The sequence below is a fragment of the Pelophylax lessonae genome (genome assembly GCF_965119305.1).
Source record: "Pelophylax lessonae genome assembly, chromosome: 9".
Taxonomy (NCBI): Eukaryota; Metazoa; Chordata; class Amphibia; order Anura; family Ranidae; genus Pelophylax; species Pelophylax lessonae.
Genome location: NC_138776.1, coordinates 85354631 through 85366650, shown reverse-complemented (window position 1 = coordinate 85366650; position 12020 = coordinate 85354631). Strand labels below are relative to the sequence as shown.

Sequence of the window (12020 nt, the reverse complement as noted above, 5' to 3'; positions counted from 1 at the left end):
CCTTTTCAGAAGAGTTGAAGCGGTTATAGCTGCAAAGGGTTGGTAAATGAAATATTGAAACCTACGGACTAAGACTGGGATGCCAATAACGTGCATGTAAAGGCAGGCGTCCCAATACTTTTGGTAATATTGTGTATATGTAATTCTTCTCAAATCCATAGTCTGGACTGGATGGAACATAGAGAGAATACCATCATTTTCTTTGTGCAGGTTGTGGATGGCCAGTGCAGTTGTGAAGGTCTTATGGAAGGCATGCCATACAGGGTGCAAATTTCCTGGTTGCAGGAATGAAATTTGCTTGATTCCATCATCAACACAGACCATGTTGATGCAGGAATCCCTCCTGCCAGGCCATTGTCTGCTCCCGGCAGGGAAGCCGTCCCCCCTGAAGTAGAGAGAGAGTGATTATTGCTAGTGGATAATCGCAAGGGGCTCCGGCATGCTGGTTGTATCCAAGTCGATCGATCAACTTGGTACATTCAGCCTGCCCATCAACTGTTCGAATCTCAGCAGGCTCCTGCTGAACCGGCAGACATTCAAACCATGTATGGCCGGACCTTAGCTGTTTATGTGCAAACACAGTGCTATCCAATTATGGCATATACGCTAAACAAAAACTTACCTTTAGACTTCAATTCAGAAAGCAGACTTCCAGGCCCTTCATGGCCAATGAGATGTCCAAGGTAGTGACCAGGATTGGATTTATAATATTTCTGGAGGTCAGGAATTGGGAATGTAACATAAAGGTTTCGGATATCCTTAATAGGCACGATTTTGTACGTTTTCTACAAGATAAAAATAAAAACAATGGGAAATTACCATTTATTAAAATGGAACACCGCCTTTTTGCAAAGTGGGGGACACTAAACAGATCAGGGTTTATTCTTTACCACAGTTTGGGATCCTTAGAAATAAAACTCTCACACACTATTGATCCGGACATAGTGGCCAGTCCCTAGTCCTTTAAGGAGCCATTTTGCCATTCTTATAGACAGTCCATTAGGGGCAAAGTTATAAAAACAGAATGTCATAACAGGAATGTATGCCATCTAGTTCTAGCTTCAAAAAAAAAAAAAAAGAAAAAAAATGGGATTTTTGTACTTACCCTAAAATCCATTTCTCTGAGTTTGACAGACACAGCGCTCCATAAATCATAACTAGTGGGTTATATTGCCTCCTCCAGGAGTAGGACTAGGCAGAACAAAAAACACCTGAATACACCCATAGGCCATACTCGGCTTGATATATAACCCCTCTCTCTGCACTAGATAATCAGTTTAGTAGTAAGCAGTATTAGAAGTATCAGAACTCCATAGAGGGGTGGGTGCTGCATCCATGAAAAATCCCATTTTCTCTTTCGTTCATCCACAGACACAGCGCTCCATAAATCATAACTAATGGGATGTCCAAAAGCAGTGCCAAGAGGAAAATGAGGGGTAAGGAAAATAACCCAAGCTAAGTGCCCTTAACCAGGACACAGGAGCCTTAACCAAGTCACAGGAGTCCTGTCTGAAAAATAAAGGTTTAAAGAAAAAACACCCCCTCAAACAGCAGCCTGTAAAACTTTGCAGTGAAAAGAAGCATCCGCAGATGCCAATGTATCTACCTCACAGAAGTTTGTAAAGTAATGCATGGACGACCAGGTGGCTGCCTTGCAAACTTGCGATATTGAAGCCTGATGACGGAAGGCCCAAGAAGCACTCAGCTCCCGTGTAGAATGCACCGTGAAAAGGAAAGGTGGAACCTGACCTTTAATGGAATAGGCCTGAGTTCCCGTCTGTCTGATCCATCTGGAGATGGTAGCCGAAGAAGCGGCCAGCCCTTTTCTTGGTCCATCCGTAACCACAAAAAGTGAGCCTTACCTTCAAAAAGACTCAGTAGCTACCAGATACACTCGAATCGCACAAACCACATCCAAGGTATGCAAAGCAAATTCCTTGGGATGAGCTGGCTTGGGACACAAGGAAGGCAACACAATGTCCTCATTCAAATGGAAGTCAGAAACAACTTTGGGCAGAAATGATGGACAGGGACAAAGAACCACTTTATCCCTATGGATCACTAAATAGGGACTGCGACAGGATAATGCCGCCAATTACGATAACCTGCGGGCCAAGGCAACAGCTACCAAGAATGTCACCTTCTGGGATAACGTAGAGAAGGGAATCTCCCGAATATTGTCCAATGGAGGTTTCTGGAGAACCGAAAGTACTAAATTTAAATCCCATTGTGGCAAAAGAGACTGTACAGGTGGAGCCACATGTCGAACCCCCTGAATGAAGGTACGAACTAAAGCGTGTGTGGCTAGGGCCAAGAAATGTACGCTTTCCATGTACAATGGTATATCTTGCTGGAAGACGACTTCCTCGCCTTCACCATAGTAGAGATCATTGATCCAGACAGACTTCTATCCCTCAGTACCTGGCTTTCAATAGCCAAGTCATTAAAACCAGCGACTGTAAAGCAGGATGGTAGATTAGCCCTTGGGACAACTGGTCTTCTCTGAGAGGAAGCCCCTAAGGGGAATTTACAGCAACCAGGATGATTGGAAGATTCTCGCTCTTGATTCCTCGCAGGAACTGCGGAAGAAGCCTTAGCTGAGGATGATACTGGCCTTACCGTGGCCCCAGGACGCCTGCGGCGTCTATCAGAGGACCCCGTCACAAACTTCAGTATCCTTGTGGAGCCGAACCTGCTAAAAAGAGCTGCATGTAAGACTGTGCAAACAGAAATATCTTGTGGATACCACTAGACTCAGAACCTGTATGCAAAATGGGAAAGCGAACTATCTGTGAGATGCTGAATCATGGCCTGTTGTCCCCGAAGTTTGCGCAGAGGAAGGACCACCCTGGTCAGAAATAGAATCAGACCTAGGTAAATAAATTCCTAGACAGGGATAAGGGGGACCTTAGGTAGTTCAGACATAATCGGAACCTTTGCAGGAATTAAATACGCACAAGGAGACTCAGGACCTAAAAATAAAAAAAAAAAAAAAAAAACACACACACAAGCTTTTTCCCCCTTCCTGTGTACTCCCAAAAGAAACATTTTGCAGATCTCCTTGATGCTCACCAAAGTCGTCCACAGGGCCAGAAACCAGCGAAGCTGTCCCCCCACCCCAATAATGGATGAGGGCAGACCTTCATGCTAATGGAGTCTTGTCTGCTGGTCTGGGGAAACTAGCTCTAGGCTTACCAGATCAAGGTTGCTTGGAACCTCCGGGGGAAGATTTAAAAGGTTTATTTCCCTTATTCTCTGTCCCAGAAGCACAAAATAATTTCCAATGGGCAGAGAAGGAGGGCCCCCGCCTGTGGCCAAGCTGCTTCCCTTCCCTTGACTGTGTGATACCCTTAATGATATCATCCAGGGTAGCCCTAAACAAGCGATCGCCTTGAAAGGGCAGTTCAATGAGAGCTTTCTTAGAGGCTTGGTCTGCATAACAATTCTTAAGCCACAGCACGTACCTAATCACCACCGCTGAAACAGAAATTTTGGACAGCACAGGAGCAGTATCCAAAGCTGCATCAGGCCCTGGCACACAAGCTTGGCTTGGCTCATTCAGTTAGGGTCTGAGACACCAGGGCTGAGGCAAAGAGTCTGCAATGCCGAACCAGCCATAGTAAACATTGTGCGTCCCACAGCCTCCACTTTCTTGTCAGCCGGGTCCTGAAAGGATGGGGATTCCTCTACTGGGATCATGGTTGCTTTACTCAATCTGGAAACAGGAGGGTCCACCACTGGTGGACTAGTGCACTTTTTGAAAAGGGACTCCTCAAAAGGGTAACGTACAGCAAAATGTTTGGGGCCCACAAAGGGTAATTTTGGTTGTTCCCATTCCTTACAGGAAAACCTGTAAAAAAAAAAAAAAAAAGGCACATAAGGAAACACCCTTGGAGTACGATGTGACTTATGCGTACCAAATGACACAGCCACGTCAGTGGCTACATAAGCCACATTTTCCATCTTTAAAGTCTCACGCACTGCAGTAATAAGTGCGTCTACCAGCGGCTTTTCGTTCGCTGGGGTCAGGGGGTGTGATATTAAATCCCCCTGAAAGGGCCGCATTCACTGTAGCATCCGGCTCAGAATCAGAGGAGACAGCCTGAGCAGGGGAAGGCGAGGGACGCTTCCTTCTGGGCCTTTGCCCACACGCCACCACTTCCACCACGGACACTTAGGACTGCAGGATGGCCGTCAGTACAACCATGGGAAGCTGGGGTACCAAGGGACCTGCCACCTCCATTGGGGGTCAGTGGGGGGAGATGTGACCCTGGAGCTCCGTAAGGAAAGGAAGACCTTGCAGTACAAAAACGATCTTTTGGCACCACTAAAAGGATCCCCTTAAGGCTCAGGGTACCCATCAACAGAGAGAGAGAGAGAGAGAGAGATAACAGGGACCCCCAAAGACTCACCCTACCGACCAGGGGAGCACAGAGAATTCAAACCCAGCATCATCATGGACGCTAGCCCTGTTCATATGTCCCGGGCACAGGAAGAGGAAACTAAGGAGGAAGGAGGAAGAGGAGGAGCTTCGGCATCCCCATGAGGCTTCAGTTTCCAGCATCTCCCAGACTAAGGGAAATTGGCACCCCGTGACAACCGGCTACACAAACATGGCCGCCAACCGGAGACCAGCTAGACTAAGATAAAATGGCCACAGAAGCAAGTGGAACACTGAAGCATGGTGCCAGGATCTTTACTGCACCCTCTGCAAGGGGACCCCCCCCCCCCCTGAAGGTAGGACACAAGATTATGGGAGACTCTGCTGTGCACTCAGCACTGGTCTCTGCACTGGGACCCCCCCTGCACTATATCCACACTGCAAACAGCAGGGTATACGTAAGGGTTTACAAACACTTTAAAATAAAAAACGCTCTCCCTGCAATAATCACCCTAATAACCCACTATCTCTGAATTCAGAGTCATCAAAGACCCATCCCCTGAGGCTTCTTCATCAAACCATTTCTGACTTAGTGTTGCAGGAAACAGAGCTACATGTAATTTTGTGGTGCCATTTGCTACAGATTTCACAAACCACCAGTTAGAAGAGTTCTGTGGCATCACACAACTAGACCAAACACCCATGAAGAAAATCTTTGTATAAGAGCCTTATGCATCTTTAAGTTTATAAAAGGCACAGGGGTGCTTTAAGGGAGGAGGGACCATTCTGGAGCTGGGCTTTTAACCACTTGCCAACAGCAATACATATATATATATATATATATATATATATATATATATATATATATATATATATATATATATATATATATATGGTTTACTGGGATTATGGCTGAAGATATCAGACATCACCCCAGTATTGTTTTTTTCAATCTAGCCTTATCGCCTCTGTGACCAGCTGGTGGCACCATCTGATTGGAAACGGTAAGCCTGATATATGCCAGAAAGCAGCGGGAGTGGCCAAGAAAAAAAGTCAGCAGCTACAAAAGGTATAGCTGCTGACTTTTAAAAAACAGCCACCTCACCTGTCTCAGGATCCAGTGGTGAGCTCACCCCAGCTTTCTTCATCCTCTGTCCTCCCTCGATAGCACCGGCATCTTCACTATGGGCACCTGACTGTGACAGCTTGTGGCTTCACAGCCGGGTGCCCACTACGCATGCGTGCGGCGCATACTGGATTGGTGAATGCAGTCTTCTAGGACCTGTGTCCCAGAAGACTGCAGGTGGGAGGGAGGAGAACTTCCATTCCCGAGCGCTGCGGTAGTGGGAGCAGATACCGGTCAAAATCAGGTACCTGCTCCCCTCCCCCACCTCCTCAAAAGTGCAAGAGGAGCGGGGGACGAGTCCGTAAAGCGGACCTTACCCTTTTGGGTGGAGTTCCGCTTTAAGTATAAATGTTGAGGTATAGGTTAGAGTCTGAATAAAGACGATGAAGTGCAAGTTATGGGTTCACTTCAGGGGGTTAGAAAATTTATTAAAAAGAGTATGTAAACCCAACATCTATTCCCGATATATGCCTGCTGTACCATGTACTTGTATGAAAGTATCCTGTTCTCTTTGTATTGCTTCCTTTGCATGAAATACCTTGTGTTCCTGCCAGTTACTCTCTTCCTATTAAAAACGGACGCTAGGCATGAGAACATAGCTAAGCTCCTTATGCAGCAGAGGTCATGAGTTCCTTTATAAAAAAAAAAAAAAAGTGACACACACACACACACACACTTGCATTTCATTTATTTTTAAAACTGAATGTTTTTTTTTTTTTTACAAGATGAGGGTTTACATATACTTTAAGGATCAGGCAGACATAGAATGTTCAGTCTTCAGTAAGCATGGAGTCAAACTGCATCAGCTGTCAAACTGGGAGAAGCAGCTGTGTCTGTGCAGCAGCTGCATCCCAAAGGACATGAATAGGACTACCTGCATGGGGATGCATAAAACACTTCTCCATCCCCATACAGGCAAACACGGCTCTCTCATTGGTGTATGCTGTAGAAGACTTATAGTGTAATTCTTAGCCAACACCTTCCAGTTACAGTTAGTGACCAGTCACTTTTTTTTGCATCTAGTACATTTGAAATACTTTGATGAATTAATCATAAAAGATTTGTAGATTCCTCCATCACTAGCTGGCTATATACAATATAAATTGTATATAATAAAAAGGTATAAGGGTAGGCTACATTGAGATATTTTATTGTACTCAAATAACCATAATCATTGGTCTTCGCTAAAAACCCCCCAAAAAACAACAGCAGTATTTTACCAGTTTATTTTCATTATATACAGTTGGTTATATGCTGGATTCTCCTTTCCATCTTTAACACCATATTATAGTGCTGAGTTCTCTTACCTTGAGGTATTCCTGTGTGAAGGGATTTTCAGGAAACTCCGGGACAGGAACATTTTTATTCTTTACTTCTGCAAACAGTTTTACCAGCAAATCTGTCAATTCATCCAGAGTTTCTATGAACCATAAAAAAAAAAAAAAAAAATCAATTTTTTTTTTTTTTTTAAAAGGACTGCCAACAAATGTTTGCCTTTGATATTGGCGCAAATACCTTTTGAAGATAAAAGGGGAAAGAAAATGGAATTTTGTTTTTAACACCGATGCCCTTAAGGTCCTTATTAACTACAGAGTAAATGTGCACAAGTCAGTAACAAAGGATAAGTTCACGTATCTGGTGCATGAGCCTATGTGCCCAAGATGTTGCCTTTACCTGGGTTCCTATCTCCACATGTTCTGGGATTGCCCTAAACTCACCGCCTTCTTGGATGTTTTTGATATGATCTTAGGCTTCAAACGTCAATCCCAGTTTCCCCGGGATAAGCCCTTTTGAGTAAAGGTGCACCGAATGGAAATTTTTGACCAAAACCGAAAATGCAAAATATCTTATTTTGCTATAAAGGTTAAAGAAAAAAAAAAAAAAGACGACTTGAGTTGCAGAAGTATATATTCCTGCAGTTACACTTTAATAGATGAAGTAAATAAAAACATAACGCTCACATCAAGTGGATGTGTCCCAGCAACAAAAACATGTACATGGCACTCTATAAAAAGCCTATTGCTATTTGGTATCACATTTCTTTTGGAATTGTACCAGATGCTAAGAGGACAACTACTGCTATGTGCAGAAAAGCCACCATCAGCACTATCACTAAGCTTGGCTTTATAATATGTGGAGATCATTGGTTCAGTATCCTAATTAACTCACATTATGCATCACATTACACATGTATGAATGCATTTACATATGTATTAGCTGAATACAAAAAAAAGGCAATTTCAGCAGAATCTAAACACAAAAACACAAATCTCAGAGTTGCTGCACGAGCCTCGTGGCTGAAAGCTGCATCTGCAGAAAATTGGACACCAAACTGGTTAAACAGTATAGACAGAGAACCAGATTGCAGCCTTAAACAGCCTGGTGTAGAAAAACCCAGGAAACTCCCACAATCTGGTGGAATGGGTACAAAAAAAGTGTAAGAGGAGATTAGTCCTTGAGTGTGTAAGCTCTAGCGATTGGATTTATTATTTTGCAATGGACGAATTGGAAGCAGAGTGTCCATTGCGAGGTCCTGGAACGGAAAAATAGAGAATCCATCTAGAGGAAGTCTGGTCCGGTCTGCAACATCCCCATGGTCTGGTTGGTGACTCACACCAGCCCTTGGGGAATCGGTTGGACGTGTATGCCTGTCTGGCGAGCTGATTGAGCCAATCTGGCAAACTAATGCCAAAAGTAGAGTCTGTTATGCTGGTGAGCACTGTTACTTTGTTAAAGATTTTTAAACCTATGACTGTTAGCGTTCATATGAAAAGAGTAGACTGTCGAGAGACATACTGATAATATGATGTTTTTGTTCTCTCCTCTCTGTCTTTTTCTCAAGATATAAGGATATAACATTACTATGATGGTTCCTGAAGAAGCTATCTTCAATTCAATTGTGAAACGCGTTGAACTATGTATAGGATGTCCTTGTGTTATGACGTCTATAGCTTTAATAGAATCTAAGTATCAGTCTGGTATTTTAATCAAGAATTTAATAAAATCTTTGAATTTTATTTTCATGTGTGCTCATTAGAGTTAACCCTATGCCCTTGAAAGTCCTACAATTTCAGGCCCACTATCCTTATTTGGTCCTTACCACTGCACATATAGTAAGGCCTGATTTCCCCTTGGCTAGAGAATCCATCTGTCTGAATGAAGCTGTAGCTTTGAAGTGGACTCTAATGGCTGATTACGTCTAGGCCAGGCATGTACAACCTGCGGCCCGGAACCTCGGGCAATGCAGCCCACTGCCCCCTGACAATTTGTTTTTTGCTGGGGAGGAAGGAAGTCAGGTCGGGGGCACGGCCACAGCAGCTTCCAACTAATGGTAGGCAGAGGCTGCCTCGGGGGGGGGGGGGGGGGGGGGAAGCATGTGCAGTGTTTCTGACTCCTACCACCATGACCACTTCAAATCATTAGAGTGTTCCTTTATTATCGCTCAGAAGAAGTAAACCTCTGTATACTGATTCAATTTAATTTGATCATCCTCTAGTTGTGTTAAATTATTGCGGGGGGCCGCGGTGGCGCGGGAAGGGCGTGGCGGCATTTTATTTTTATTACTTGTATACCTTAACTATAGTATATATTTTATATGCGGCCCGAGAAAATTTCTCTACACTCAATGTGGCCCAGAGAGGCCAAAAGGTTGGACACCCATGGTCTAGGCAATGAAGTGAGATTTCCTTTGTTGCAGAGCATATGGATAGTAAGACTATGTCCTTATTTATGTGGAAGACTGATACCACTTTGGGAAGAACAGAAGGTCTTAAGAGTAAGACTACCTGATCTTTGTGAAATAAGAGGAAAGGATCCTTACATTGAGACAGCCACCAACTTGGGGACATATCTGACAGATGAGAAAGCAAACAAAAAGGCTACTTTGCAGGAGAGGCCATCTAAGGGAATATCACTGATGGGTTTAAAAGGATGGTTTCTGCGGGGCAGTGATAAACAAGTTGAGATCCCAAGGAATGGAGGCTTAATGCGAGATAAACCAATAATCTTTTTTTTTTTTAAAGTAAGAGCAAAGCTAAAGCTCTTTAACCACTTGCCGACCGCCGCACGACTATCTACGTCGGCGGTCAGCCCCTCACAGGTAAAGTGACGTAGGGCTACGTCACTAGCTTGTGAGGGTCTAGGGAGCGAGCGCGCGCCGCCGGAGGCGCACTCCGCTCCCGCGTGGTCACGGACCCCCCCGCACGTGTGACCGGCGGACCCGATGTCCGCCGGTCACTCTGCGATCGGCGGGGGAGAGGGAGAAAGTCAGGCGGCTTGTGTAAACAAGCTGCCTGTCATTCTCCCCTGTGTATAAGGGATGATCATACGGTTCTACTATGTAGAACCGTTGATCACTCTTCATACATCTGAAGCCACAGCCAATCACAGTAGAAAGCATGCCCCTAGGGACACACATAGCCCCTCCCTTTCAAAAAAAGTTAACCCCTTCACTGCCAGTGTATTTTTACAGTAACAGTGCATATGTATAGCACTGATTACTGTAGAAATGTCACTGGTAACCCCAAAAGTGGCAAAAATGTCAGTCAAGGGTCCGATCTGTCCGCCGCAATGTCGCAGTACCGAAAAAAAAAAAAAAAAAAAAAATTGCAGATCGCCGCCATTACGCGTTAAAAAAAAAAAAAAAAAAAAAAAAACAACAAAAATCTTTCCCTTTGTTAGTAAACGCGATAACTTTTGCGCAAACCAATCAAAATACGCTTTTTGCGATTTTTTTTTACCAAACATAGGTAGCATAAAACAAATTGGCCAAAAATGTTAAAAAATTTAGATTTTTACATTTTTGGGGGGGGGGGGGGGGGAATTTCATATAAAAAAAATGTGAAAAATATTGCTATTTTTGCAAAATTGACGCTCTTTTTTTGTTTATAGCGCGTGATCAAAAAAAAAAAAAATCGCACAGGTGATCAAATACCACCAAAAGAAAGCTCTGTTTGTGGGAAAAAAAGGACGCCAAATTCGTTTAGATACAGCGTCGCACGACCGCGCAATTGTCCGTTAAAGTCACGCAGTGACGAATCGCAAAATACCCCCTGGTCAGGAAGGCGGTAAAATCTTCCGGGGCTTAAGTGGTTAAAGAAAGAATGGATAAGGCCAAAACCTGTACTTTCAGAGCACTTACAGCAAAGTTCTGGTCAAAACCTGAGTGCAGGCCAAAATGTGAGACACAGAGTAAATACTAGGATTAAAGTGCCTATGTTCACGCCAGGCAAAAAAAAATTGTCATGTAGGATAGTGGATCTTCCCAGGGCAACTTTGCTTGCTTTTAGCAAGGTAGGAATAACAGACTCATAGACCCCTCCATCTTTAACCACTTAAGCCCCGGAGGATATGGCTGCTAAAAGACCAGGGGGTTATTTGCGATTTTTTTTACTGCGTGATTTAACGGACAATTGCGCGGTCGTGCGACGCTGTACCTAAACTAATTTGACGTCCTTTTTTTCCCATAAACAGAGCTTTCTTTTGGTGGTATTTGATCACCTGTGCGATTTTTGATCATGCGCTATAAACAAAAAAAGAGCGTCAATTTTGCAAAAATAACAATATTTTTCACATTTTTTATATGAAATTCCCCCCCAAAAAAAATGTAAAAATCAAAATGTTTTAACATTTTCGGCCAATTTGTTTTATGCTACCCATGTTTGGTAAAAAAAAAAAAAAATATATGCACTGTTACTGCAAAAATGACACTGGCAGGGAAGGGGTTAACTGTATTGGAGAGGGAGGGGTTAAGTGTGTCCTAGGGGCGTGATTCTAACTGTATAGGGACATGGCTATTGGTGTAAAAACAAAGATCAACGGTCCTACATAGTAGAACCGTCTGATCTTCATTTTTACACCAGGGAGAATGACGGGCGGCTTGTTTACATAAGCCGCTCCGCCTTTCTCCCTTCACCGGAGCGATCGTAGTGTGACCGGCGGACATCGGCCTAGACCTAGAATTTAACAGCCATGCCATTAAAGTCAGAGACTGACAAGGAGGATGGAATAGAGGGCCAAAGCAGATTTGGCCTATTGGCATGGCAAGAGCCCAGGGGTCATCTGTTAGATGTCCTTGTACCAGGTTCTTCTGGGCATACCCCCCTAGGGGTCTTCAAGGACTGGGTTCTATAGGGATGGGCCATGGCCCTAGGCACGTATAGCACCCTGCAGCTGACAAGTGTTGCAATAAGTGCCAAGGAGAGTGACCATGCAGAATCCAGTGCCTGGAGCAACATTACAGGCTGCCCCACAGCATGATGGGGTCAGAGTACAGCTTCCAAGGTTTACAGAGGTTGCACCAATCTGGATACACTGTTTCTATCTGTGGCATTAGAAGACAGGGAAGGGCTGACTGAAAAAATCCAAAAATAAAATCAAAAGGAAAAAAAAATAAAAAATTAAGCAAAGAATGATTTCTTCATGAACAAACAGTACAAAAGCTAAGCGAACTTCTCAATTTCGCAAAATATTTTAAACAAATAAAGACATTATCTTATGGTGGAACTTTACGCC

At 43.8% G+C, this 12020-nt stretch overlaps 1 protein-coding gene across 6 annotated transcripts in view; it reads right to left on the bottom strand.

The window, feature by feature from the left end:
• Positions 1 to 12020, bottom strand: part of IDE (insulin degrading enzyme) — a 168325-nt gene that overhangs the window by 93443 nt on the left and 62862 nt on the right. For all 6 annotated transcript variants that reach the window (XM_082267651.1, XM_082267650.1, XM_082267652.1 and 3 more), the window contains exons 6-7: positions 6815 to 6927; positions 623 to 785 (exon numbers count right to left, since the gene is read on the bottom strand). In XM_082267651.1, coding sequence (XP_082123777.1) covers positions 623 to 785; positions 6815 to 6927 — 276 coding nt within the window. The remainder of the gene's footprint in view (positions 1 to 622; positions 786 to 6814; positions 6928 to 12020) is intronic.